The sequence below is a fragment of the Protopterus annectens genome, chromosome 7.part0 (genome assembly GCF_019279795.1).
Source record: "Protopterus annectens isolate FY-2018-M chromosome 7.part0, PAN1.0, whole genome shotgun sequence".
Taxonomy (NCBI): Eukaryota; Metazoa; Chordata; order Ceratodontiformes; family Protopteridae; genus Protopterus; species Protopterus annectens.
In genome coordinates this window covers 513,920,548-513,946,809 of record NC_056739.1, presented here as the reverse complement: position 1 = coordinate 513,946,809, position 26,262 = coordinate 513,920,548, and the positions used below count along the sequence as shown (strand labels likewise).

The following is a 26,262-nucleotide window of genomic DNA, read 5'->3' as shown; positions in this document are numbered from 1 at the left end:
AGGAAAAGGGAATGGTTTGTTATAGCAATAACCCACGCCTGGGTGTGGGTAATGCTAAATTTACCCACGGTTGGCGTGGTGTGGTCCCAGTGAGCCCGAGGACCAAACAAAGCCAACCGTGGGTAAATTTAGCATTACCCACCAGAAGTGAGTTATTGCTATATATGACATTATTTAAGAAAAGAAACTATTACTTTTCTTAAATAATGGCATAGTATAATGCCTGTTTACTGCCCTTCCGCAGATGTCTGGCATCCGCGGCAGTTCTGATGTACTGCGGCGCCTGCGCAGTACATCAGAGTTGTGAGCAAAAGCAATGAGAAAGCAAGATCTCCATTGCTTTTTTAGTGTTTTGCTATGTTAAATGAGTTTAACATGGCGAGACAGTTTAAAATAAGCAACGGACATCTCCGTTGCTTATTTTAAAACTGTCTTGCTATGTTAAACTCATTTAACATAGCTACTAAAAAGCAACGGAGATCTTGCTTTCTCCGTTGCTTTAAAACACTGTCTGCTATGTTAAATGGGTTTAACATGGCGAGACAGCTTTAAAATAAGCAACGGATATCTCCGTTGCTTATTTTAAAGCTGTCTCGCATGTTAAACCCATTTAACATAGACAGTGTTATAAAACGAGTTATACTAATGGAAAAAAGTCCGGGCGACCAGACCTTTTTCCATTAGTATAACTCGATTTACAACGAGCACGCTGGCCAATCAGCGTGCACGTTTTGGGGGGGGTCATGGTATAATATTTTGTTGTTCCTTGCAAAATCTTTGTATGGCCACTAGATGGTGCTAAATGGATTAGTTTTTGCAGAAGTATTTCTTTCATCAAAGGAAAGTTTCATTTCATTTTTTTACTTATTTAGTATTTTTTAATTCATTCATGCATTTTACCAAAATTTAACACAGTTTTAAAAGTGAATGGTTATTTATAATAAGAGTATGTGATTTAGTAATGTATTGATACACACCTTTAAATTTTTATCAACATAAAACATAAAATGTTAACATCAGGTTAAAAGCACAAAAGCACTTTTTCACTTTTTCTCAATTACAAGTTGATTGCTTAGCAAAGCTGATTTGTTAATTGAAACAATGTGCTCTATAAAAGGTGTTAGCATTGGAAGCAGCCCACATCTGATGAAGTAGGAGAAATGAAAACGTACTGTGTATTTGGAGGCGTTTATGTGAACTGTTTGCGGCTTGTGGATTAAACTTCTGTTTCCTGTGACAGCTTCGGTGCTATGCTTTATTGTTTTACCTTCTGGGTCATCATAGTATTTAATATAGTACAACACAGCCAATAAAAATCAATAATCCACCCTCTTTTGAAATTCTGAAACTGAATACAAAGATATGCAATGAATTCTTAGACTGGGAGCTGACAACGCCCCAGGATTAAATGATGATGTCCCTTTAAAACCAGCTCTAGCAAAAAGGAGGGTAAATTATTGATTTTATTGGGTGTGTTGTACTATAGTAAATACTATGTTTTTACTAGTGTTTTATCATCTGATGAAGGGATTTACCCGAAAGCGCTTATGATACTGCTTTTATTGTTTTAATACAGTGAAGCTGCTTCATATACAGCATGGTAGTACTTGCCTCACTTTTGGATTTATTATTTGGATTTTTGGCAGTACTTTTAGTGGAAGGAGTCCTTTACTTTTTGTTCTAAACTTCTGTTATTCTCTCCTTTGTTTATCTTCCTGAAGATACTGTGCTGTGGAGTGTGATGTGGATGATACACTGTCCCTCAGTGATCTCCCTCAGGATACTGTGCTGTGGTGTGTGATACGGATGATGCTCTGTCCCTCAATGATCTCCCTCAGGATACTGTGCTGTGGAGTGTGATATGGATGATACTCTGTCCCTCAGGATACTGTGCTGTGGAGTGTGATATGGATGATACTCTGTCCCTCAATGATCTCCCTCAGAATACTGTGCTGTGGAGTGTGATATGGATGATACTCTGTCCCTCGGTGATCTCCCTCAGGATACTGTGCTGTGGTGTGTGATACGGATGATACTCTGTCCCTCAGTGATCTCCCTCAGGATACTGTGCTGTGGAGTGTGATACGGATGATGCTCTGTCCCTCAGGATACTGTGCTGTGGAGTGTGATATGGATGATACTCTGTCCCTCAGGATACTGTGCTGTGGTGTGTGATATGGATTATACTCTGTCCTTCAGGATACTGTGCTGTGGAGTGTGATGTGGATGATACTCTGTCCCTCAGTGATCTCCCTCAGGATACTGTGCTGTGGAGTGTGATGTGGATGATACTCTGTCCCTCAGTGATCTTCCTCAGGATACTGTGCTGTGGTGTGTGATACGGATGATGCTCTGTCCCTCAATGATCTCCCTCAGGATACTGTGCTGTGGAGTGTGATATGGATGATACTCTGTCCCTCAGGATACTGTGCTGTGGAGTGTGATATGGATGATACTCTGTCCCTCAATGATCTCCCTCAGAATACTGTGCTGTGGAGTGTGATATGGATGATACTCTGTCCCTCAGTGATCTCCCTCAGGATACTGTGCTGTGGAGTGTGATACGGATGATGCTCTGTCCCTCAGGATACTGTGCTGTGGAGTGTGATATGGATGATACTCTGTCCTTCAAGATACTGTGCTGTGGAGTGTGATGTTGTTATACTCTGTCCCTCAGTGATCTCCCTCAGGATACTGTGCTGTGGAGTGTGATGTGGATGATACTCTGTCCCTCAGTGATCTCCCTCAGGATACTGTGCTGTGGAGTGTGATATGGATGATACTCTGTCCCTCAGGATACTGTGCTGTGGTGTGTGATATGGATTATACTCTGTCCCTCAGTAATCTCCCTCAGGATACTGTGCTGTGGTGTGTGATACGGATGATACTCTGTCCCTCAGTGATCTCCCTCAGGATACTGTGCTGTGGAGTGTGATACGGATGATGCTCTGTCCCTCAGGATACTGTGCTGTGGAGTGTGATATGGATGATACTCTGTCCTTCAGGATACTGTGCTGTGGTGTGTGATATGGATGATGCTCTGTCCCTCAGTGATCTCCCTCAGGATACTGTGCTGTGGTGTGTGATACGGATAATACTCTGTCCCTCAGTGATCTCCCTCTGGATACTGTGCTGTGGTGTGTGATACGGATGATACTCTGTCCCTCAATGATCTCCCTCAGGATACTGTGCTGTGGAGTGTGATATGGATGATACTCTGTCCTTCAGGATACTGTGCTGTGGAGTGTGATACGGATGATACTCTGTCCCTCAGTGATCTCCCTCAGGATACTGTGCTGTGGAGTGTGATATGGATGATACTCTGTCCCTCAAGATACTGTGCTGTGGAGTGTGATGTGGATGATACTCTGTCCCTCAGTGATCTCCCTCAGGATACTGTGCTGTGGAGGGTGATACGGATGATACTCTGTCCCTCAGGATACTGTGCTGTGGTGTGTGATATGGATTATACTCTGTCCTTCAGGATACTGTGCTGTGGAGTGTGATGTGGATGATACTCTGTCCCTCAGTGATCTCCCTCAGGATACTGTGCTGTGGAGTGTGATGTGGATGATACTCTGTCCCTCAGTGATCTCCCTCAGGATACTGTGCTGTGGAGTGTGATACGGATGATACTCTGTCCCTCAGTGATCTCCCTCAGGATACTGTGCTGTGGAGTGTGATACGGATGATACTCTGTCCCTCAGTGATCTCCCTCAGGATACTGTGCTGTGGAGTGTGATGTGGATGATACTCTGTCCCTCAGTGATCTCCCTCAGGATACTGTGCTGTGGAGTGTGATACGGATGATACTCTGTCCTCAGTGATCTCCCTCAGGATACTGTGCTGTGGAGTGTGATATGGATGATACTCTGTCCCTCAGTGATCTCCCTCAGGATACTGTGCTGTGGAGTGTGATATGGATGATACTCTGTCCCTCAGTGATCTCCCTCAGGATACTGTGCTGTGGAGTGTGATACGGATGATACTCTGTCCCTCAGTGATCTCCCTCAGGATGCTGTGCTCTGGTGTGTGATATGGATAATACTGTCACCCTTGCTGATCTCCCTTGGAATACTGAGCTATGGTGTCTGTCTTATTCTTAAATTGCTGTTTCCTAATCTCTGCACATATCTTTTCTCATTTCCCCTTTTCCTTCTTTTATTTTAATTACCCATCCCTCCCTTTTCCCCACTACTACAGAAAGAAGAATAAAACGATCTCAGTTCAAGCCAGTTTTGCACTCTGTAAGCACATGAAAAAGCAACTACCATTAAATATTAACTTACCCTCACTGCGAATACTGTTTTCCCATCCATGTAGTTGGTAGCATAGGTAATATATAGCAAACTATTTATATCCATTTAACTGCACTTCTCAAAATGTCCCTGTTATCTAACTTAACCCAAGAATGAGAACAGAGATTCCATCAAGATAGCAGGAACAATTTTATTTATACTGGTTATAAACCTTTCTCTTTTTCATTTCATGGTGAACTACTGTATGAAATGATAGCAAAACTAAGAGGGAGACAAAGCTCTGTATTGTTTAAATGTCCTGATACAGAGGGAATGCTAGCACTGTTGACTTGATTTATAACAACTATACTGAGTATGTTGTTTGTGGAACACTATAAGAAGTTCTTTGACATAGCTGATTGTATCATACTAAAGTGATTAAAGTGACAGTTTCTGTAAATAACTGGTTTGCTCTGCACTCTATTAATAAGCATTCCTGTATGGCTGCATTATGTTATAGAAACTGTAACTCAATTTCACCTGGGTACCCCATCCTTTAATGTTTTTCATATGTTAATGCTTCTATCATCCTGTGTTTGAACTACTGCAAAGAGCAAGAACTGTTCAAGATGATACTCAGAAACATTCAGTGAGAGCATTCAGTTTGGCGTTACATAGTCCTTGCAATAAGCATGCAATAAAGCCCAGCAGGGTGGGCATTTCAAGTATATAATGGAACACCCAGGGATGGTATGAAGCTCAGTGCATCAGGAGGAAGGCCTCCCCACCCCTGGAAGATCAGTTATTTTCCTGTACTGCCCACCCACAGTTTGCAAGGATAAGAAAATGGAAAGTCCTTGTAGCTGCTGCAGTTACATTAATTAATGCTGTTATTTGTATCTTATTTTTCCCACTTGTTTAAGAGCTGTGGTTAGCAAGGGAAAAGGAAATGGTGGCACCACTAAAGATTTCAGTCCTGCTGCATGGATTTCATACAGGAGTAAGTGCTCTTCTTTTTACCAAACACTCCCTATAGATTAATACGCCCTTGAATGATAAGTGCTCTGTGGAGATCACTGATTCTTCAAACTCATTTTCTAATGCACTTTAACTGTTATTGCTGAACAATATCACTAACAATTTTTTATCTGTTGCCCTTTCCTTAATGTAGACCGTGTGGCCCTGAACTTGTATTACCACATTGTTCTAATTCATCTGTTAACTAGATACGTGAACTACAAGGGCCAGAAGACGACAGGCTATTTAAACTGATCAGCAGATCCAAATGTTTACATAACTAACATAAAATGTTGATATTGCAAATGTCAAAATGTTAGTACACATGCTGTGTGCATTAACTTCGGTGCATGCAAAATTAAAACATTAAAACTACAAAAATGTTGTTTGCATGGAGCAAGCCCCTATGCACCTGCTAAACCCCCTACTAATTGTATATACTAACCTTGAAATTGTACAGTATGCGAGAAAGGGCATATTCCCCAACCTCAAAAATCATGAGATCTCTCTCATGATTTTTGAGGTTGGGGACTATGCCCTTTCTCGAATATTGTACAATTTCAAGGAAGAGCATATTCCCCAACCTCAAAAATCGTGAGATCTCTCACACCTGTCAACCATCTGCTTAGTCGACCAAATTGTATCAGCTTAACAGATGTCGATAATACAATTAGATTTTATCTTATTTGGTACCTATACATATCTCTCTCTCCCTCCATATATATATATATATATATATATATATATATATATATATATATATATATGTGTATATATATATATATATATATATATATATATATATATATATATATATATGTGTGTGTGTGTATATGTAGGTTTATTATTGTTTGTGCAAATGACATTCTGTTGGCTGCAATGTGCCGAAAATCAGAATGTCGAACACACAAACAGTTTTCCACCAGATAGTCGACTTCACTTATGCGAATGCACAACTGCATTCGCATAAGTGTAAGTCGACTATCTGCATAGAGATCGCGGTACAGTGGGGAGTAGAAATTCATCCATATCCCCACTGTAGTGCAATATCGTAGAATAGATAAGTAGGATAGAATATATAAGTAGGGGTGTGTGTGGGGGTGCAGGGGGGCTTGCCCCAACTGCAAAAACATGATAGCCATATAGGAGTTTGATTTACATCAGCTTCTATACAGCTATCACATGGTGGTTTCGACAACAATGTCGAGTCAAATGCGTCAAGCATTTGGTTCGACATTGTCAACGTTATTTTTTTTTTACTTTCGGTATTACTATTCATTTATTTGAACGTAAAATGTTTGTCCATTCGAATAAACAATAGTAAACTATGTATATATATATATATATATATATATATATATATATATATATATATATATATATATATATGTATATATGTGTATATATATATATATATATATATATATATTTTATTTTTTTATATATATGCATTTAGATGTATATGTAGATATATAATAAGACACATACATGCACAACACACATGCACACAGAGAGAGAGTGATTATATAGAACTATACATAAATATACATGTGAGAGAGAGAGAGAGATGCAGAATTTCTCATCATTGAGTCCATTTGTCAACAGGTGAAAAGCCTGGTACAGCTGATCGAAACATGCCAGCGTTTTCACTATAAGATCATGGTATAGTGTGGGTGGAAGAATGTCTTTTCACCCATTGCATTCTGATATCAGTGTTAGTATATATAATTAACAGATGATGTGGAAGGTAGAAGAGGAGCTTGTCTCCTGTGAAATAAACATTTTTTATGATCATTTTCAATCCCTTGTGGTCATCCATTTTGGTTTCCTTTTTGTGTCTGTTTGTGTGATCTCAGAGGTCGTATATACAAGTATGGGGGGGTGCAGGGGGACTTGCCCCCCTGCTTACATGTAGTGTAGGTTTGTTTGTTTGTGTTTTTGTGTTTGATTGTTGTAGTCTGGGTTGGATGATGTATGTTTTGTGTGGTGTATAGTTTGCTTGCGTTTGTGATTGTGTGTTTTGTGATTGTGTGCTGTCGGGATTATGGACGTTCGACTTTATGATTTCAACATACTGAAATTCGGTATTTAAGTATTTCGAAATTATAAAGTTAATCCATATATATATATATATATATATATATATATATATATATATAAATGATTCTAGGTCATAAGATCGACTGCCACTTTCACCGACAACAGAAACATCGACACCACATTATCGACAAACCATAAACACGACACCTCACATACCCGACAAACAAGTAACCGACGATCCACAAACACGAAACCCCATACACTACACACACCACAATAACAACAATCAACTAACAAAACACATCCCCTTATCCAAAAACCACACACAAAACACAAGCACACCAAAATCCTCACAAACCCACACTAAACCTCACACACACAACTATGTACAACCCTAACCCAAACCCTTACCCTAAGGTCCGTCACTATCGCACAATCAGCTAACCCGCGCCCTAACCCTAACTCACTTAACCCACCCCTAACCCAAAAAATACCACTACCGCACACTTACATAACCCGTGCCCTAACCCTAACTCACTTAACTCACCCCTAACCCAAAAAATACCACTACCGCACACTTACATAACCGCCTAACCCTAACTCACTTAACCCCTAACCCAAAAAATACCACTACCGCACACTTACCTGACCCGCGCCCTAACCCTAACTCACTTAACCCACCCCTATCCCTACAGACTGTCACTATCCACACTTACCTTACTCGCACCCTAACGTCCGTCACCACCGCATACTCACACAGCCTTCTTTCCAACTCACTATCCCTGGCGTCGGCGTTGTCATCCGTAGCGTCGGTCTTCCGAGTGTCGATCATCTGGCGCCCGCTAATCCGTTGTCGCTTATATCGGCTGTCGATCTTCTAACCTAGACCCATATATATATATACACACACACACTCTCATAAATATATTTATATACAATATGACTGTATCATATGTGTGTGCATGTGTTCATATATTTGTGTGTGTTTTATATATATATATATATATATATATATATATATATATATATATATTTGTGTGTATATATATATATATATATATATATATATATATATATTTATGTATGAACATAATACTATTGATCACTACTGAAATTCAGCAAAACACAAAACCCATCATTACATTTCATCTGTGATCACTAACTTAGAAACAAAATAACATTGAACTCTCAATAGCCCTAAAAACAAAAAAATCCAAAACTAAAATAAATAAATAAACTTATTAAACAATGTGGGGATGCTCCTCCCTCAACACACCCCTATCATGAAGGATCTGCCCCCTCAGAACTTGTATATGCTTATTCCACAACTACAGAAGTAGAAAACAAATTAATTACATTATAGTTGATCTCTAGCAACCCAACTGTAATATAACTCAACAAAGTGTACCACAGGCTATTTTTTCAGTACTTACGTATTATCGCAACCAGATTTTTGCGATCGTAAAGGTTGCTTCCTGATAGTGAAATGTGTCTGGTAAGATTTAAAAAATGGAACACGATGTGTTTTCTTTGTCAAGGAAGGGTCTTTTATGCAGGGTTATGAATACAAATTAGAAAAATAGTCAACTGTCTATGCATGCACTTCCCTGGCGGCAGCATGTCATTGCATCTTCCCAGTTACTGAGATCACTTCATGATTACACGTAGTAAGAGCACTTTTTCCCAAAACATCTCATTGCCGGACAATGCTCTCTTCTTCCTGTACTTTGTGGCTGTTAGCAACCGAGCAACCGTTTTTTTTTTTTTTTTTAATTTTGACCTGAAGATGTCTTTACAAATAGTAACCCCCCCCCCCCCCCAAAAAAAAAGTGACCAAAAACCACCATCATTACAGGCTCTGCCTTTGCCTTCTCTGAAGGCTGCTTCCTTCCACACTGTCAAAATTATCCGTTCATCAGAACAACAGCAGGCATTCTAATTCAAGCGTGCGTGTGTGTAAGGCACTCTGGAAACACGAAGTGGGTTTCCTCAAACGTTTGTCTTCCCCTTCACACAGACCCTGTAACGGAAAGCTAGTCCACAACAAATAAAACAGACCCTAAATACCACCTTACAGTGGTTTGTGGCCTCGTTTGTACAGAAGTATTGTAAATTCGCAACCGCGAAAATCTGATTGCGATAACACGTAAGTACCTCTTTTTCACTAGTAACGAAATGCAACTAAATGCCTGAACATGAATGATGCTGCAAACATTATGACTAAAGTTTGAGCTATTAAATTTTGAAAGGAATAATTCCTTTGAGCCCCAGTGTACCATGGTCTTGCACACCTAAACAACAGCAACATTAACTCTACAGCTGGTAATTCAAACTCAAGAGTTTGAGCATTTGAATGGAACCCATTTATAGTGAGAATGAATGTATGTATTATTTCTTTAAGTGTGTGTTATCGAACACATCTAGAAATGCATTCTTACTGAAAATATGGAAAGTCAAAAAACAAGTGGCTTTGCAGAGAGAGTAAGCCTTTCCCTGAACCAACACAATTCCACTAAATTAAATATATCAGCTCTGAGACAGCATAGTGTTGAAGAAATGGGAAAATATCCTCATTTCAAGTATTCTGCTTTGCACTAACAATTCATTTCCTATACTTACCTTTCGAAATACATTTTTTCAATAACATCAAATTGAGTAAAATGTATTTGAAAGGATTGCCCTTTGATAACCTATCTGTATATATAAAATATATGAAATCAACCTGCATATTTGGGAGGTAATAAGAATAGATTATCAAGAAAAAATTCCACACAGCCGCAACCACTCAACTTGGACTTCTTTTTTTGTCTTCTGAAATGTGATTTGATGAAAAAAATGAATCTGTTTGTCATCTTGCTTCCATCCTACAGAATACTTCAGCATTTCTTCAGGGAGAATCTATATAGGTAAGCCAGGTTAGTAAACCTAGTGATGGTGTAGCAGTAGCAGTAGTAAATGCATAAAGTACTGAAGCAGGTAACCTCAGCTGGAAATATGATTAGTCATATCATGGTTCATGCATGAGATAAAACAAACAATGGAAATTCATTGATACTAATGTCTTTGAGTTCATGTGTAGTACTATCAAATTTCAAGAGGGACAGAGAGACACAGTGGTACATTTAGTAATCCCCCACCCACTTGTTTTTCTGTACTAACTACTGTACAGTTGGATTAGGATTGAGCACGCAGGAGATTGGTGGTCTACAATGAAAGCAAATAAATATGAACTGAAGATATTAACACATACTTGTGCAGTGCTTAAAAAAATGGTGGCACCCTGTGTGTCTGCGGCTGTGTCAGCTCATTCTAGAGATATGCATATTTTGTCTTCTTTTGCACAGAAAATATCGAAAAAAAATCAGTTTCTGCACTTCCACTTGAAGGTACAATAACTTATAATAGACAGAAGTTACTGGAAATCAAGTCGACATCTACATGTTGTTGATTAGATGCCTTAATGTCTCCATCGTATATGAGGCCTACTACTTGCTCACGTCTACAACACCTGGGCATTTTTAACTCTTCACACTCTAAAGTGCCTGAAACTGGAAGAACAGGTTTCTGGAATATGCTGGACAAGAAAAAAGAGAGAGAGATGTCAGAAAACAAGGAAAAGAGGTTGCAGAGCAGGTACTGATGTAAGGTTAAAAGCAAATCCCTACAGGCCTGTACAACCAACTATACTGCTAGCTAATATAAGATCACTTGATAGCAAGATGGATTACTTCAGACTGGAACTCTCCAATAAAAACAAAGTGAGAAATACTTGTTTATTTTTGATTACTGAGATGTGGCTGGATGACAAGGTAAATGATTTACGCTGTTTCGTGCAGACAGAAAACATCCAATGTTTGGAATGGCCAGAGGAGGTGGAGTCTGCATCTATGTTAACAAAGGATGGTGCAACAACTGTAAAATCATACTATCACATTGCTGTGAGAACTTAAAGAGTTCCTGTCCATTAAATGTAGACAATTTTACTTGCCCAGCGAGCTGAATGGGGTCAGTGTAACAGTGGTGTATATCCCACCTAGTTGTAATACCACTGAGGTTCTAAATAAACTATGCAGTCACGTGAGTGAGCTGCAGAGCAAATATCCTGACTTTGTACACATGGCAGCTGGTGACTTTAACAAAGCAGATCTGAAAGAAAAACTCACATACTACCATCAGTATGTGGACGTTTCTACAAGGGGTGATAATATCCTGGACAAGGTGTACGTAAAGCTTATAAGGCAGTGCAACTTCCACATATGGGAAGCTCTGACCATTATACCATCTTACTATCACCCCCTTACAAACCTGCACTGGTTAGAGAGAAACCCATAAAGAAACAAATCAGGGTATGGCCTAAGGGTGCTATGGAGACTCTCCAAGACTGCTTTGATAGAACCATCTGGGATATGTTCAAGGAGGCAGCCACAATGAATCAGCATTTCAACATTGATGAATACATTAAGGTAGTGATGGCATATATTTCAAACTGTGTTTGATAGGGTAACAAATACAAAGAGTATCACTGTTAAAGCTAACCAGAAGCCATAGCTCACCCCTAAGGTATGTGAGCTTCTGAAGAAGAGAAACATAGTTTACAGGGTTTAGGACAAAGCAGCCCTAAGTGTAGCAAGAGGTAATCTGAGAAGGAGTACAAAGGATGCTAAGATGGAGTGTGGCAGAAGGTACAGAGTCACTTTGAAGGCATGAAGTATGCAAGGAGACTATGACAAGGCATACAGGACATCATTGACTACAAAATCAGGTCAGCACATTGTGAGGACAGCATCAAATTCCTGAACAGTTTGAACATCATCTTTGGTAGATTTGAGGAAAGAAACAGCAGGTTGGCACTAAAGCTATCCACTGATGAGAAGGATGCAGTACTCCACTTTAGCATGGAGGGGATAAGACGAGAGCTAAGGAGAGTGTACCCCAGGAAGGCTGCTGGCCCAAACAACATACAGGGTAAGGTGTTAAAAGGCTGTGCTGATCAACTATGCACAGTGCTTAAGGAAATATTTAACACCTCTCTTACCATGGCAAAAGTACCCTCACACTACAAGGAAACTTAACAACATCCCACTGCGTAAGAAAACCACTAACTCCAGCCCTAACAATTACAGACCAGTCACTCTGACATCCACTGTTTATGAAATGTTTTGAGCAGCTGATCAAAAAGCATCTTTCATCATGCCTACCTCCTGATTTTGACCCTCTGCAGTTTGTGTACAGAGCTAACTGATCCACGTCTGATGCCATATTAGTAGCACCACACATCTCCCTTGAGCATTTAGAGGGCAAGGACAGCCATGTGAAGATGCTGTTCATAGACTTCAGCTATGCATTTAATATGGTGGTACCAATGCAGCTGATAAGAAAACTGGCACATTTAGGAATCCATAAACATCTCTGTAACTGGATCTTGGACTTCCTGATTGAGAGACCACAGAAGGTGTGTTCAGGTAAGAGCACATCAAAGTGCATCACGATTAACACCAGCGTTCCACAAGGATGTGTTCTCAGCCCACTGTTATTCATCATCCTGAGCCATGACTGCTATGCTAAGCACAAGTCCAACCATATCATCAAGTTTGCTGATAACACCTCAGTTGTGGGGCTCATCACAAAGGAGGATGAAAGGGTGTAAAGAAAGGAGGTGGCATCTCTGATCAGTTGGTGTGAGGTGACAACCTTGACCTGAATGCAAGCAAGACCAAAGAGATTGTCTTCCACTTCAGGAGAAGAACAAACCACCTAGTGCTCAGGATCAATTATTAGAGTGTGGAGAGGGTTAAGAGTACGAAATTCCTGGGTGTACACACATTAGAGGATCTATCATGATCGGTAAACACCAGCCAACTGGTCAAGAAAGTGCACCAATGCCTGCATTTTTTTTAAGAAGGCTTATAAAATCTAAGTCTCCTCCACATATTCTCTGCACCATCTATAGAGGTGCAATAGAGAGAGCATCCTCACCTGCAACTTCACTGTGTGGTTTGGAAGCTGCCCAGTTACAGAAAGGAAGGAGGGTTGCAGAGAAGGTAACAGGTTCCAGTCTTCCAATGATACAACATCTTTATTCTACAAGAAGCTTCCAAAAGGCCACCAAAATAATACAGGACAACATGCATCCTGCACGAGGACTGTTTAAGCATCTGGCATCAGGCAGGAGATATTGCAGCATCCGCTGCAGGACTACAAGATTCAGTAACAGTTTCTACCCTACAGTAATTAGCCTTCTGAACTCTGGCACTAGTTCAAGGGGTCTGGACACATAATAAGTTAATTTTTATTTATTTGTGTAATATATACTTACATATATTCCAAGTAAGTGCAATATTTATTTATTTATTTATTTATTTTACATTTGTTGACCGGGAAAGTCCAACTGGATGCATGTCCATTTTCAGCGGAGGCCTAGGGAGAAAAGCACTACAGTTAAATTTTAAGGAAAATATTAGGCGTATACAGAAGCATTCACATTTACATAGTACCAGACTTAACATTTACTAGTAACATAGCATTGAAGCTTAAGATTTAACATATTTACATAGACTGAACACATCTTTTACAGTTTTAGGTTGAGGCATTACATAATGGTGGGCACTGTTAGCAGTTGTTGCATTTTTTGTTTTATACAGTTGACTTTTGAGCAAGTTAGCCACAGTAGGGAGTATAGCAACAAATAGAGCAAAGATTAGACATAGTAGGGAGTATTTATTTATTATATCTATAGTCAGTATTATTTAACTCGCGTACAATATTAGACATTTCAATCTGTAGTGTGTTTTGTATTACTTTAAATAGGGTAGTTAATTTAACTCGGGGATGGGCATTCTTTTCGTATATGAGTGTCTGTAAATGTCTCTGCTCTTTCTTGCATGTACTGGGAGTTGTATTGTATTTGTTAGCTATGTTTATTTCTCTACTTGTATGTATGTGTTTTCACTTTCCTTTGTAATCTCAAGAAGTGAGCTGATGCACGTAATTTCGTTTAGGCTACACGTATAGTTCTAAATGACAGTAAAGTTTACTTTCAGTTTGACTTTCACTTTGAGATGCTAGAGGAGACATAGAACTACACTTTCAATTGCCAGTAGCAGTGTTTGCAGACAGAGGTACGAGACACCCAGGGTAGACAACAGGCAATAAGTGGAGATGAAAGAGTGACAAAACCCAGCAGGGCTAACAATAGTTGTGGGAAAGCAAAGACAAAAGGGATGACAGGGGGTGGTGTAAATGATGATCTGAATGGGGTATTTTACAGAAATAAGATAAAAAGTGTGACTCGTGGCTTAAGGGTAGAAGGCAACAGAAACCTGGTTTTGGGCCTAGCTCAGTTAGTTTAATAGGCTATGGTCAAATGAACAGTCACATGATTAAGGCATACTCTGCTGATTCCATCCAGCAGACTTCGTGCCCGGGGCTGTTGCTTACTCATGCCTGATTATGAGATCATACAATATGCCAATTCTCACTTTATATTTTTATTGCACCAGTTAAGCACTAATAACCCATCACCTACTAAACATCTTTTGCTATCAGTTCACTGCAAAGCAAAGTCCTACTAATAACATGATTACTTCTGTTTTGCAGTGTTCAACACATTTCTTCATGGTATCTTTCTGCTGTGTCTTTGTGTTACTGCTTCACAAGCACATTATTAGAATCTCAAACCCAGTCTTTTTCATAATATATAAAGCCTGACAAGACTCTTACTGAACTTGAAGCCTGCACCCTTATTCGCAATTCCACCAAAGTCTGCATGCAGTTTACCTCTCCCTCCACACAATTCCAACTAACTGTTACTCCTTAATTTCTTTCATCAGAAGACGTAGGTGGGTGACAACAACACTTTTGGTTACAACATCCAGCTACATTTTTCTGCAAATAACCTGCACTCTGATGCCCCCTCTATTCTCTTAACCTGGCAAGGTAATGCACTACTGTCTATCATATATTTTTACAAGCCTGTTATTATGTATGAAGTGTAATCTGTCTTAGAAAAAAAAAACAGTCATCTGTCTGGATGTCAAAATCCAGGCTTTGATCTTGATAAGATATATCACCTTCTAGAAAACAAATTGTCAACCATGAGTAATGCCTAATTCAGACTCTCTGACTAGCTAGACACTTATCACCAGGGCTGTAAACATAATTTCCTTACTGACTCCACTCTTAGAGTATTACTCCTTGGTTCCTGAAAAACTCCTGTTACCTAACTACAGTTGTTCTTCTTCTTGTAAACCAGAAAAATTAATGCATGATCACTCAGGCAGGGACTAACCAGTCAAAGCACAGACATTTCCTGCATTTAGGTTCATAGGTGCTTACTAGGCTAACGACCACAAGGGCATTTTGAAGCCTAGCCATGCATCCCAAATACCTGACAAGTTCTGGTACCCTTGATAAATGTAAGCATGGAGCTTGGGAGGTGAAGCATTTACAAGCAGGGGCCTGGGAGATAAACCGTTTACAGGCTACCTATCTCCAGTAGAGACATAGGTGCCAAACCAGGGATGAATTTCAAGTTCCCCATCCAGTTGTCCAAGTTACACTTCTACAAGAAAGAAGTACAGAACCAACTTTCTACTATTAAGTGATAACCTGGCAAAATTCAAGTCCCCCTAAACCATGAGAACACTGCTGCTTATCCAGAATTGTTCACAGAAACCCTATGCATGTTAATAGTGTCATACCCACTAGGAATAAGTACAGAACTAACTCAAACTCAGTTTGGTGAAATCACATCATCAGTAGGTGAATTTGGCCTCATGGGCCAAGAACAACTATAAGACATTCTTTAGCTATGTCCACAACCTCAAAGGCAGTATCCAATTGTGTGGAGAACTCATTGTCAATGCAGCCACCTGTACTGCGCTAGAATATATAGCACACCTACTAGCAGACAAATTCATCTCCAACTTTATCCCTGTCTCCCCCGCAACCTTCCCTCAGGAAATGCCTTCAAATATAACTCCCCTTGCTATCACTAGAGAACAGGTCCTTAAAGCATTGTCTAAGGCCATGAACACTTCATCAATGGGCCCAGACAGTATCCCAGGAGGCCTTCTAAATCGTATGAAACATTACCTGTCAGGCCCTCTAGAATTTCTATTTAACTGTAGCCACCAAACAGGTTTCATGCCTCACGAATGGAAAACAGCAATGGTTATTCCTTTGCACAAAGGTGGGCCATCTACAGACCCATAAGTTTTATTAGTCTCATATGCAAAGCTATGGAAAGAATTAGCATGAAAATGATCAGCAATGACATAGGAAATCTCCAGACACTGGAAACAACCCAGTTTGCTTTCATCAAGTGCAGGTCATGGCTACTCAACATGGTGGACTTCTTTGAGAAGGTCATCAAAGCAATGGATGAGGTCAGAATGGTTCATACTGCCTACCTTGATCTGGCTGAGGCATTTGACTTAATACTCCACTCTAGCATTGTTGACAAACTCAAGAGGTTAGGTACAAACTCTTATGTTATCCAGTGGATAGCCAGCTGGCTTACAGACAGGGCACAAAAAGTTAGACTTGGGAAGTCCACCTCTACAAAGAGGCCAATCCCAAGTGGAGTGCCTCAGGGATCAGTCCTGGAACCACTCCTTTGTATTATTTACTTCTCTAAAGTCAAGGCTTGAGTCAGATGATTGCAAATTAGTGACAGTCATAGAATCCCCAACTGACACTGATGCTCTCCAAAAAGGGCTTACACATGCAAATAACTGTTGTCAGAGCCATGGACAAAAAAGAAGATGTCGAGAAATGTGTAATAGTATCCTTTGGAATGTCAGGTACCCCTGAAAACTGTCATATATTGACAAAACACCCCTAAGAGTCGACCCAGTAGTCAAGGACTTTGGGACATACGTAGACAGTAATGTAGCCTTTGACCATCATGTGCCTACAGCAGTATGAAAATAATTCTATGTTGTGATACTTATAAACAAAGGTGTGGCATCTTACTTCAGGGAGGTTATTGTTCCATTGTATTGGCAGTCATCAGACCTGTCATTGAGTACAGTGCCCCATTTGCTATGTACCTAACCAGGTACATCCAACAACTGAATGTCCATAGAGTTTCCACACTAAAATAATAGAGGACATAAATAACATGTCCTTTACAGACCATCTCATTTCCCTCTCCCTGTATTCTGTCTCCTACTGGCTGTTGTGGGGAGATCTATGCCTGGCATGCAAGACATGGTCAGATCCCACTCTGATGTACCTCTTGCATATCTGCAAATCAAACAGCACTAGAATTACCTGTTTTAAAGACTTAAACCTTGCCTGTGATGTAAACAGGAAATGCTGGAGAGACAGACATAAATACCAGAGACTTACCCCTTCTCTGGAACAAGTTCCCCATCCACGTGAAGCAAAGTTCCTCTTTAAACCAATTAAAGTGTAATGTGAACAGTTGGATGGGGAACAGAAAATTCATCCCTGGTTTGGCACCTATGCCATTAATGAATACAGAAAGACTGCAAGTGGTTCATCTTACAAGCCCCTCTTTACATTTATCAAGGGTACCAGAACTTGTCAGAGATGTGGGATGCATGGCTAGGCTTAAAGAGGACTCAGTGGTCATTATTCCTAGTACACACCTATAATCCTGGGGAAGGGATTGAGGTGTTTGGCTCTCCCACTTGGGATTATGCAGTCCATAAAGTCCAGGGCAGAGGGATGTGCTGCCACAGTGTAGGTCAGGGGCAGTCATGAGGGAAAGCTTATATGCTCCTCCACCATATATTAGCAGCTTAGAGTCTTTCCAAGCTGTTGCAAGTGTGTTAGGAGAAGCTACAAGGAATGGGGGTGGGGGGCTCTGTCTGCATGTATGATGGCTGTAATCAACTCTCACCTCAAAGTAGGTATGAAGTGCTGGTGAAAACTTTGCATTCCTATGTAGGAAACAATTGGTTAATTAGTTACAGAACTGATGGCTGCTAAACTTGGGAGCTGCAAAAACAAAAAAAAAAATCCTCTGACTTCCCCTTGCAACTTCTAAATCTCAGAGGAACTGACTATTGCATGTTTCTTCTTGCTGTCAGCATCCAAAGAAGTTTTAGTCCTATATTAAATTCAGTTTTAGAAATTAAATGGAAACTAATCAACTACGGCCATACCCAACCACTGACAACTCATTCACCTAGTTTGCTCACCTTTATCTATTTTTCATCCTTAAATTTTCAATCTAGTACTGTAGCAAGCCTGAAGCAATAAAGTTCCACTCCGTGATAATCTCTCTTTTCTCCTTCGTTTACATACAAGGCTCATTTATTACTGATGAATATAAAAGACAGAGCTGCCTTTGCAAATAATAATATGGTCTCTAGACTCATCAAAACAGCTGCCTCTTTCGTTGCACCAAATGTAACTAAAGTTTTACATACTCCTTTCTAAGCATCTGCCCATTAGACCAGTGAAAATTAACCTCCACCATACAACTTCAAAAGTTGTGACAGAGAACCAAATGACTGTTTTACTGCTGCTGTCACTGCATGTTAGGCGAACTCCAGGATATCGTCACTTCTCAGTTCTGTTTATAAGATACAAACCTTGGGATTTATGTCATGTATGACTTCAGAAGATCCCGTGGCTCTGCAGCTGAGACCACCCATTACAAATATCAGCGTGGGGCATAGACAAGACATGTCTCGCAGGAAGTAGACTCAGTAATCTAAGCAGTACTTCTAATTGGTGTAATCATCCCATTCTTTTGGTCTACACTTTTCTTTACAAACTATCTTAAATTATCATCCTTTGATTTGCAAGCTGCCTGCTCATGAGAACTCAGTCTGATAACTTCAGAATGCATGCATTAGTAGTGCTACAAAGAATTTAAAAATGTCCTTAGCAATCCATTGTAAAAACTCTGTTTCTGCAATAGCCATTGGTAGCTGATCGTTTCTACTGGCTCCTGTACACCTCACTTTGACGGTGGTAACCTTGTCCTGTACTGTCCATCTGGTGGAAAGTAGTATCACCCTGTGGCATACATTGATGATTTATAGAGTAAAGAAAATTAAGATCGTTTTATGAATGATATATTACATTTTTTAGAGACTATGATTTTGATGATTAAATGGCAATGGACTGAGATTTGGGAGGGAGATGTTAAATTGTATGTCAGTAATGAGTTTGTTTTCCTGTGAACTGAGCACTGATCAAATAGTTATCTGTCCACTCTCTGAGACAGGTGTTATGACACACTTGTGAGTTAAGCATGTAGATAGTTATGTCATATGGCATAACAAAGAATGGTAACTACTCGATAAATGTGATCAAATTCCAAAGAAATACCACAGTACTGTGAAACATCTCTGCACAGTTCAGTACTCAGGTGTCTCTTTAGAATTGTTACTAGTGAGTAAGGTTCAGCTTTGTTATTAGTTCTTTTGTTTGCTCAACAAAAGTAGACACATGGCAAAGCAACACAACCAGCAGCACTGCACAAAGCTGTGAGAGAGAACACAGTTCTTGCAGAGCATTACCTGTACATCATGAAATAAGGAAAATATCCTTATAGTGAAAAGAAAGCAGGGTCCAGGCAAAAGCTGGACATTGAGTCAAGCTGTGAGGGTGTAGGCTCGCACATGTTAGGTAAGGACATTCAGGGTAGAGGCAAGTTGAATGAAATGTTGGCATGTGATAATGTTTAGTGTACTGCCTAGTGACTTTAGGAGATTTGTCAACAGTTATGAGTATAGACAAGCCCAGCAGCTGTAGTGTGGTATGTGAATGTCCAAGAATGAATGTGGTGTGTAAATGCTGACCTCACTAAACAGATACTGTAGCATGCTTACATAACTTTATTAGTAGCACTAAAATGTGCTTGTACAATTTTAGTGACAAGTCACCTGTTCAGCTCACAGCCTGGCCTAATGCAGTCAGATACTCTATATCACTTTACTAAGTGCATTAACACAAAACCCTAGATGCAATGTAAATAAATAAATACACATTTCAAAATGCTCTATCATGCTTATTAAAAGTTACAAAAAACAGAAAGTAAGTTCATGTTTTAGACAGCAAAATCTATAGAATAATGTAGTAAAGAAAAAGCACAAGATGTTTGCCAATGACTGATCTTAAAATTGTTCATTAAAGACTAAATCAAAAAATTAGTCTTTTAAAGATATGCTAAAGTAGGCCAATATGAAAACTCCAGATGCCTCGATTGTAGTAAGTTCCAAAGGTGTAGTGTCTAATGAGCAAATTAATGAATGCTTCCAAATGGTTAGAGCAAACTATTAGCAGTACCTGGGAGGTTGAGCACAATGGCGTGAGAGGATAGTATGTTACAGATCTTGCTGGTGAGAGGGACCCAAATCGAAGGCAGCTCAACTAGCAGTAAAATCTTGAAAAAAAAAAGTGTTTTATCAAATAAGAAGCCAATGCGAGTTTCATAGAATATGATAATAAGTCTGAAACATATTAACTGCAAAGATTTGCACTACCTGTAAATGGTTTACTCTTCTCTGTATCACCATTAAATTTGTCATTGAGTTATGGATGAAGTAAGGTTCTTCAGAACTGTCTTCTTTCCATGAAGTGCTCACTGATGGAGTGGAACCTTAAGATAAAGGAGAGGGAGCTTAAATCTTAGGACAAAGATAAAACGAACCACAGATTTACAGTTAATCTTCAATCTCCTCTACACCTCCTTCGCAGTCATTTTCAGGTGTTGCCATTCTCTTTCCCTTCCATGGGTTCTAAGCCCCCTGCCCTTAACATATGTACATGCATACAGATATTTCAAGTACTGGCATTAATTCCCTTCCAGCTTGAAAATATACCAAAATACTTGTTCCCGTAATAAGTGTCCAGGCTGTTCTTAAAAATATCTAAACTAGTACTTGCTTTAATGTAATTTGGTAGTCTGTTCCATGCATCAGATGCTTCCTCAGAAAACCAGTTAGTACACTTCTCATTCCTATAGAATCTTCTACATAGGTTGTCTGATGATTCATTAGTACTTTTTCATAACCCCAAACATTCCCAGAGGTAGTTGTCTCTAAATGCCCTGGGATCTGCTCTTGGATATCTGTAAGAGACACTGAAGTTCAGATATTTTAGCCTTTCATAATAACTAAACATTTCACATCCATGGATGCCCTTGGTATTTTTCCACTGTACTCTTTCCAGTTTATTCATGCTTGTTTTTTTATAGGATTTCCATATTGCTGTTCCATACTCAAGTTTGGGTCTAATATAACCAACAAACAATTTCTTCATTATTTTTGATTTCTTAGACTTTATAAATCATTTATACAACTTTTAGTTCTATAACTGTCATTAAGCAATTAGTTGATATGATTAGAAAAACTCATAGCTGAATCTACCTATATACCCATATTACTGTGTGCTGTATATTCACCTTTCAGTTTATGTCTCCCAAATCTCATATGCTTAATGTTTGATGTATTTATCAGCATATTATTCTCCTGTGCCCACATGGTCAATTTAGTCAAGTTAATTTGCAGACAGTCCTTATCTGTAACACACACAATCAGTTTACCCAATTTCAGGTAATTTGCATATAGACCGTAGAACACATCAGATAAAAAGGTTAAGTCTGAAAGATACAATCTGAACAAGTGAGGGCTTAGGACAGAACCCTGTGGGACACCCTGACTGTAACCAAGGATTTCACCTGTCCAGTTGCTGTATGATACTTGCCTTGTCCTATTTGTAAGCCATGCAGCTGTCCATCTTATCAAGAGTACGTCAATACCTAGTTGTACTAGTTTATTGATCAGCATTTTGTGTATGACCCTGTCAAATGCTGAAGTTAAATCTATGTAAATGACATCACTTAGTAATTGTTTGTGACATACCTCTTATACTGTGCCCCAAAACATATCTGCCTTTAGCTTTGCATAAGGCTGATTTCCTTTCTCTTTGTTTTCTGTCTTACATTTTTGAGGTGGGTCCTGTTCCAACTGCACTTTTTCTAATCACTTGTCTCACTGATCTGCAGTTCTCTATGTCACGTAGGAGGACTTGGAAAGATATTCTAATTGATTGCATCTTGTTTGTTCAGGATGGAGTAGGGAGTGTATATGGTAAAGGTGAAATGGTGCATGCATTGGGCTTGTCCAGTTGAAAGGCAGTTTTTTTGTAGGCATGAAATCAAAATAATAAGCAGGGATAGATTAATATAAAATCAATTCAACTTAATAAAGATCAATGTGGATATACATTTTTTTCATGGGATTGTAAATATAAACCAGCTGTAAAAAAAATAGACTCTCATTTATTTTTCAGAAACAGCTCAGAATTCCTGTTTGAAATATAGAGCTAATAAATGGCAAGAGATGGTGGAGAAACCAAATACTTGGGTTTGGGCATAATTCATTAGCTCTACTTCTAGCTCCTACTGTCTGACTCACAGCATAATCGGTAGATGTTTCTGACTCCTACTTTATAGGTTCATAAGTGATTAAGCTAAGGACCCCAGGGGTGCCTTTATAAGTCTAGCCATGTTTCCCAAAGGTGAGAATCAAATCTTGTAACTTGTTCCTGTAAGGTAAACATCTTAACCATTATGCCAGGTGCAACACTCTTTCCATTTAAAAGTATTCAATGATTTTTCAGTATGAGTATGCCTCTTATTTGTCCAGAATGCTGCATAATGGTCTTGATTTTGACTTTCATTTTTGCTTTGTCACTAAAATAATTTTGATTTTTGGTAAGTCACTGAGGACTCCAGTCAGTCATGCCAGATATTAAAGCTTCATACTACTACTTGTTCATAAAATGCATGTTGATGCAAAACCTGGTGTTCTATTAACTTTTTAAGTGCATTAGTGAATTACAGTAATATTAAAAAAATTCTCGATGATTTTGCCTCTTTGTCTCCCCCCAACCCGTTAGTAACTGCAGGAGGAGTCTTTTCTGTAGGATCTTTAATCAGAAAAGTCACGCCTGTGAGTTTAGCATCCTGGATAGCATTTTAGTGCATTTCTTTAAACTTATAATGTGATGCAAATCTTTTTGGAAGAGTGTTGGGCTGACTGTGAACTACATGGAGGTGTTATCATATAGAGTTGCAGTCAATTCATCATGCTCTTGCTGGTTTCATTTCAGAAGCTAGACTCTGGTCAGTCTGCTTGGTGAAAGAAGGAAAAAAAAAGAACAGACCAGATAGATTATGACTTGCTTCCTATTACCCAGCAGTACCTTTCCACCTGCAGTCTCTGTCTGGGTCTGTTATTGCAAGAGTTTACAGGCTGCTTCCTCATATCTTTCAATGCTCTTGGCCTCTTTTCTCACCTCCTGCATAGACAACAGCTTTTAACCTCTACATCGTATCATCCTAATTGCAATTAGCACTAGCACTCAATGTGGCAAAGGCGTGAATGCCTTTATTTTTCCTAATGGAAAAGGTAGCACTTCCTGACTGTGAGTCTGAGGTTATCCACTTACTGATGTTGGTACCCAAACCTGTTTTCCTGATGTCACCATAATCTCAGCTTCCCATTTACCAGTTCCAGTTCCTGCCCTGATATTAAATTTTATAATGCAAGCCAAGATGCTGGCCATATCCATATTCCAGGAATCGGGACATAATGCAATGTTGATTCCATTGTCAAGGTTCCTGATATTGGCATAAGCCAGTTTTACTTCCTTTTCATCTTGCAGGCTTCACCACGACCTGGTCATCTAACCAACACTGACTTTTGAAGCAAAGCAGGTCTGCATGTGGCAACTGAATTAATAGTGCTAACTGGAAGGGGTATGACGAATCCAAGGCAGGTTCACCTTTGCACAAGGGTTACATTTTTGTATCGATAATGCTCATATTCCACTGCACATGCTCAACAGATCTCATGCAGCAGTAGTCTTCATTCTCAATGCCAAAGCTGTACACATTGTGCCCCTCATCTGTGTTAGAGGACCAGGTTAAATATGACACACTCCCATTGCTCATACTTCAGCACAGTCTTAGGGGTCATCACCTAAGGTCACAATCTCTTCTTTTAGCTCTGATGATGACGTGGATGGAACCAACGAGATTATTGTGGATGTTGTGGGGCACAGTGACAGCACAAGTCAAGTTACACTATGGCAGTGACAAACAATTCTCTATGCTGTGGTATTATATTGATGGAATTCTGACTTGGCATGAACCAGCCTTGTGAGAAGCCAGTTATGTAAAACATTTTTCTAAATAAATACAATTGGAATTTGCTCAGGTACCTTTTTCAAATTTAACAATTCCAAAATGCCTCCCAGTTCTGACAGCACAAGTACTTTAAGTATATTTAACAACAAAGTACTCAGCTCACTCCCTTAATATAACTGGTATAACTCCAAAATCCTGCTTATCCACACACCACTCACTGCCTTCCTATACGTTAAGTCAGGCCATATCTTCACTCCTAACCAAGACGGACTAGCCAGCTGCTACACCCTGGTCATAAAGTCTGTTGACATATTATAGATATCGCTTATTAAGTCCATGTTGTATTAAAGGCTTAGAGAAGAGTGTATTGATTAGGGCTACTTTTGCAAGCATGAATGTGCCATTCGATCCCTGTTTTGTACTCAAGAAATTCAAACTTATTATTTCTCCTGTGTTTATGTGAAAATATCTGAGCAAGTACAGCTGCAGAAGGATATGTTTTAGATGTAACCTGTTGGGATGGAATTGTTAATAAAATACTTACAGCGCTACACCAGTAGTGCTACACCAGTAACAAAGAGACAGACAGGCAGAGAGGCTCTGAGGGTTAAGATAAAAGGACTAAGTATATTTCTGTGTTGAGTTTTGCTGAGAGTTACATAGCTTGAGCTGGGTGGCACATAAGTAGGTATGTCCTGAATAGAATGGCATTGTGGGCACTTTTTTTTTTTTATTTTCTATTTGTATTTTATTGTTAGGTAAGCATCTTCCTCTGGGGCCTTATACAGTCATGATCTCATACAATAACTGTAAGCAAAGAATCCTCCCATCAAAAAGACAACATAATAACAATGCTAGATAAAGCAAGCAATTATTAGAAAATTGTTAAATTATTGGAAAAGCAACAGATTAAACATAATACTGTTAGGCATTATGTGGCCCCACTGCCTTTAGTTATTTGAATGGACAACTAAGCTTTAAACGATTAGGTGTGGACATCCGGTGCAGATTGAAAGATGGCAAAGCAAAGTCAAACCTTCTGAACTGTCTAATATGTCTGCAGAGTTTCACCTCAGCTGTTAATGCATTTTATACTGGGATTCCTGATGGAGGATAAAACTGTGGATTATTTTGTCACTTGACAGCTGTCAGCTTTCTACAGTCTCTTCACTGAACCTTTCACATTTGTTGTTTGATTTTCTCATACAGCTTGCACAGACTGTAATCGACCTCAACAAGACGTTACAAATAAAGGAACAGGAGCAGCAGGAAGACCGAATCATGTGAGTCGATTATCACTTTAAAGTATTCTCTAGCTGTATTACTTTGTATTTTACATTGAATCATTTTTGTTAAATGGAACCTTTTTAATTATTCCCACAGTGGTCAGCAAACAAAGGTAATTCAGAAATGCAGTTAGTTGGATTGAATGGAAAAAAGAATGAAAGCAAATGTCATTTGCATGTTCATTTTTTTTTTTCAAATTACCTTAAAGCTTCCACTTTGTATTTTCCAAAATAGACATCAAGAAACTAACCTTGAGATCAAACCTGTTATCACTACTTTTTTTAAGGCTCGTCATTAAGTCTTATTGAATAGTACACCTCATGCTTAAAATCTGTTAACTTTTCTTTAAATATATAAAATATCTGCATATTATAAGGAATTCCTTAGTAAAGGGGCATACCCCAGCATTCTGTTTTCTCTGGCCACTACTATCTTAATCTGCTTTATCTGTTTCACTCATGATTGGGTAACACTGCTAGAGCATGTTTCTGCATTATTACATCAGTTTCACTGCCCCAGGCTGACACTTCACAGCGGGCT

At 39.2% G+C, this 26,262-nt stretch overlaps 1 protein-coding gene across 2 annotated transcripts in view; it reads left to right on the top strand.

Moving 5' to 3' along the window:
• The window catches only part of LOC122806578 (autophagy-related protein 16-1-like), a 291,263-nt gene that overhangs the window by 51,625 nt on the left and 213,376 nt on the right, over positions 1 to 26,262 (top strand). For both annotated transcript variants that reach the window (XM_044077117.1, XM_044077118.1), the window contains exon 4: positions 25,645 to 25,718. In XM_044077117.1, the coding sequence (XP_043933052.1) occupies positions 25,645 to 25,718 (74 nt within the window). The remainder of the gene's footprint in view (positions 1 to 25,644; positions 25,719 to 26,262) is intronic.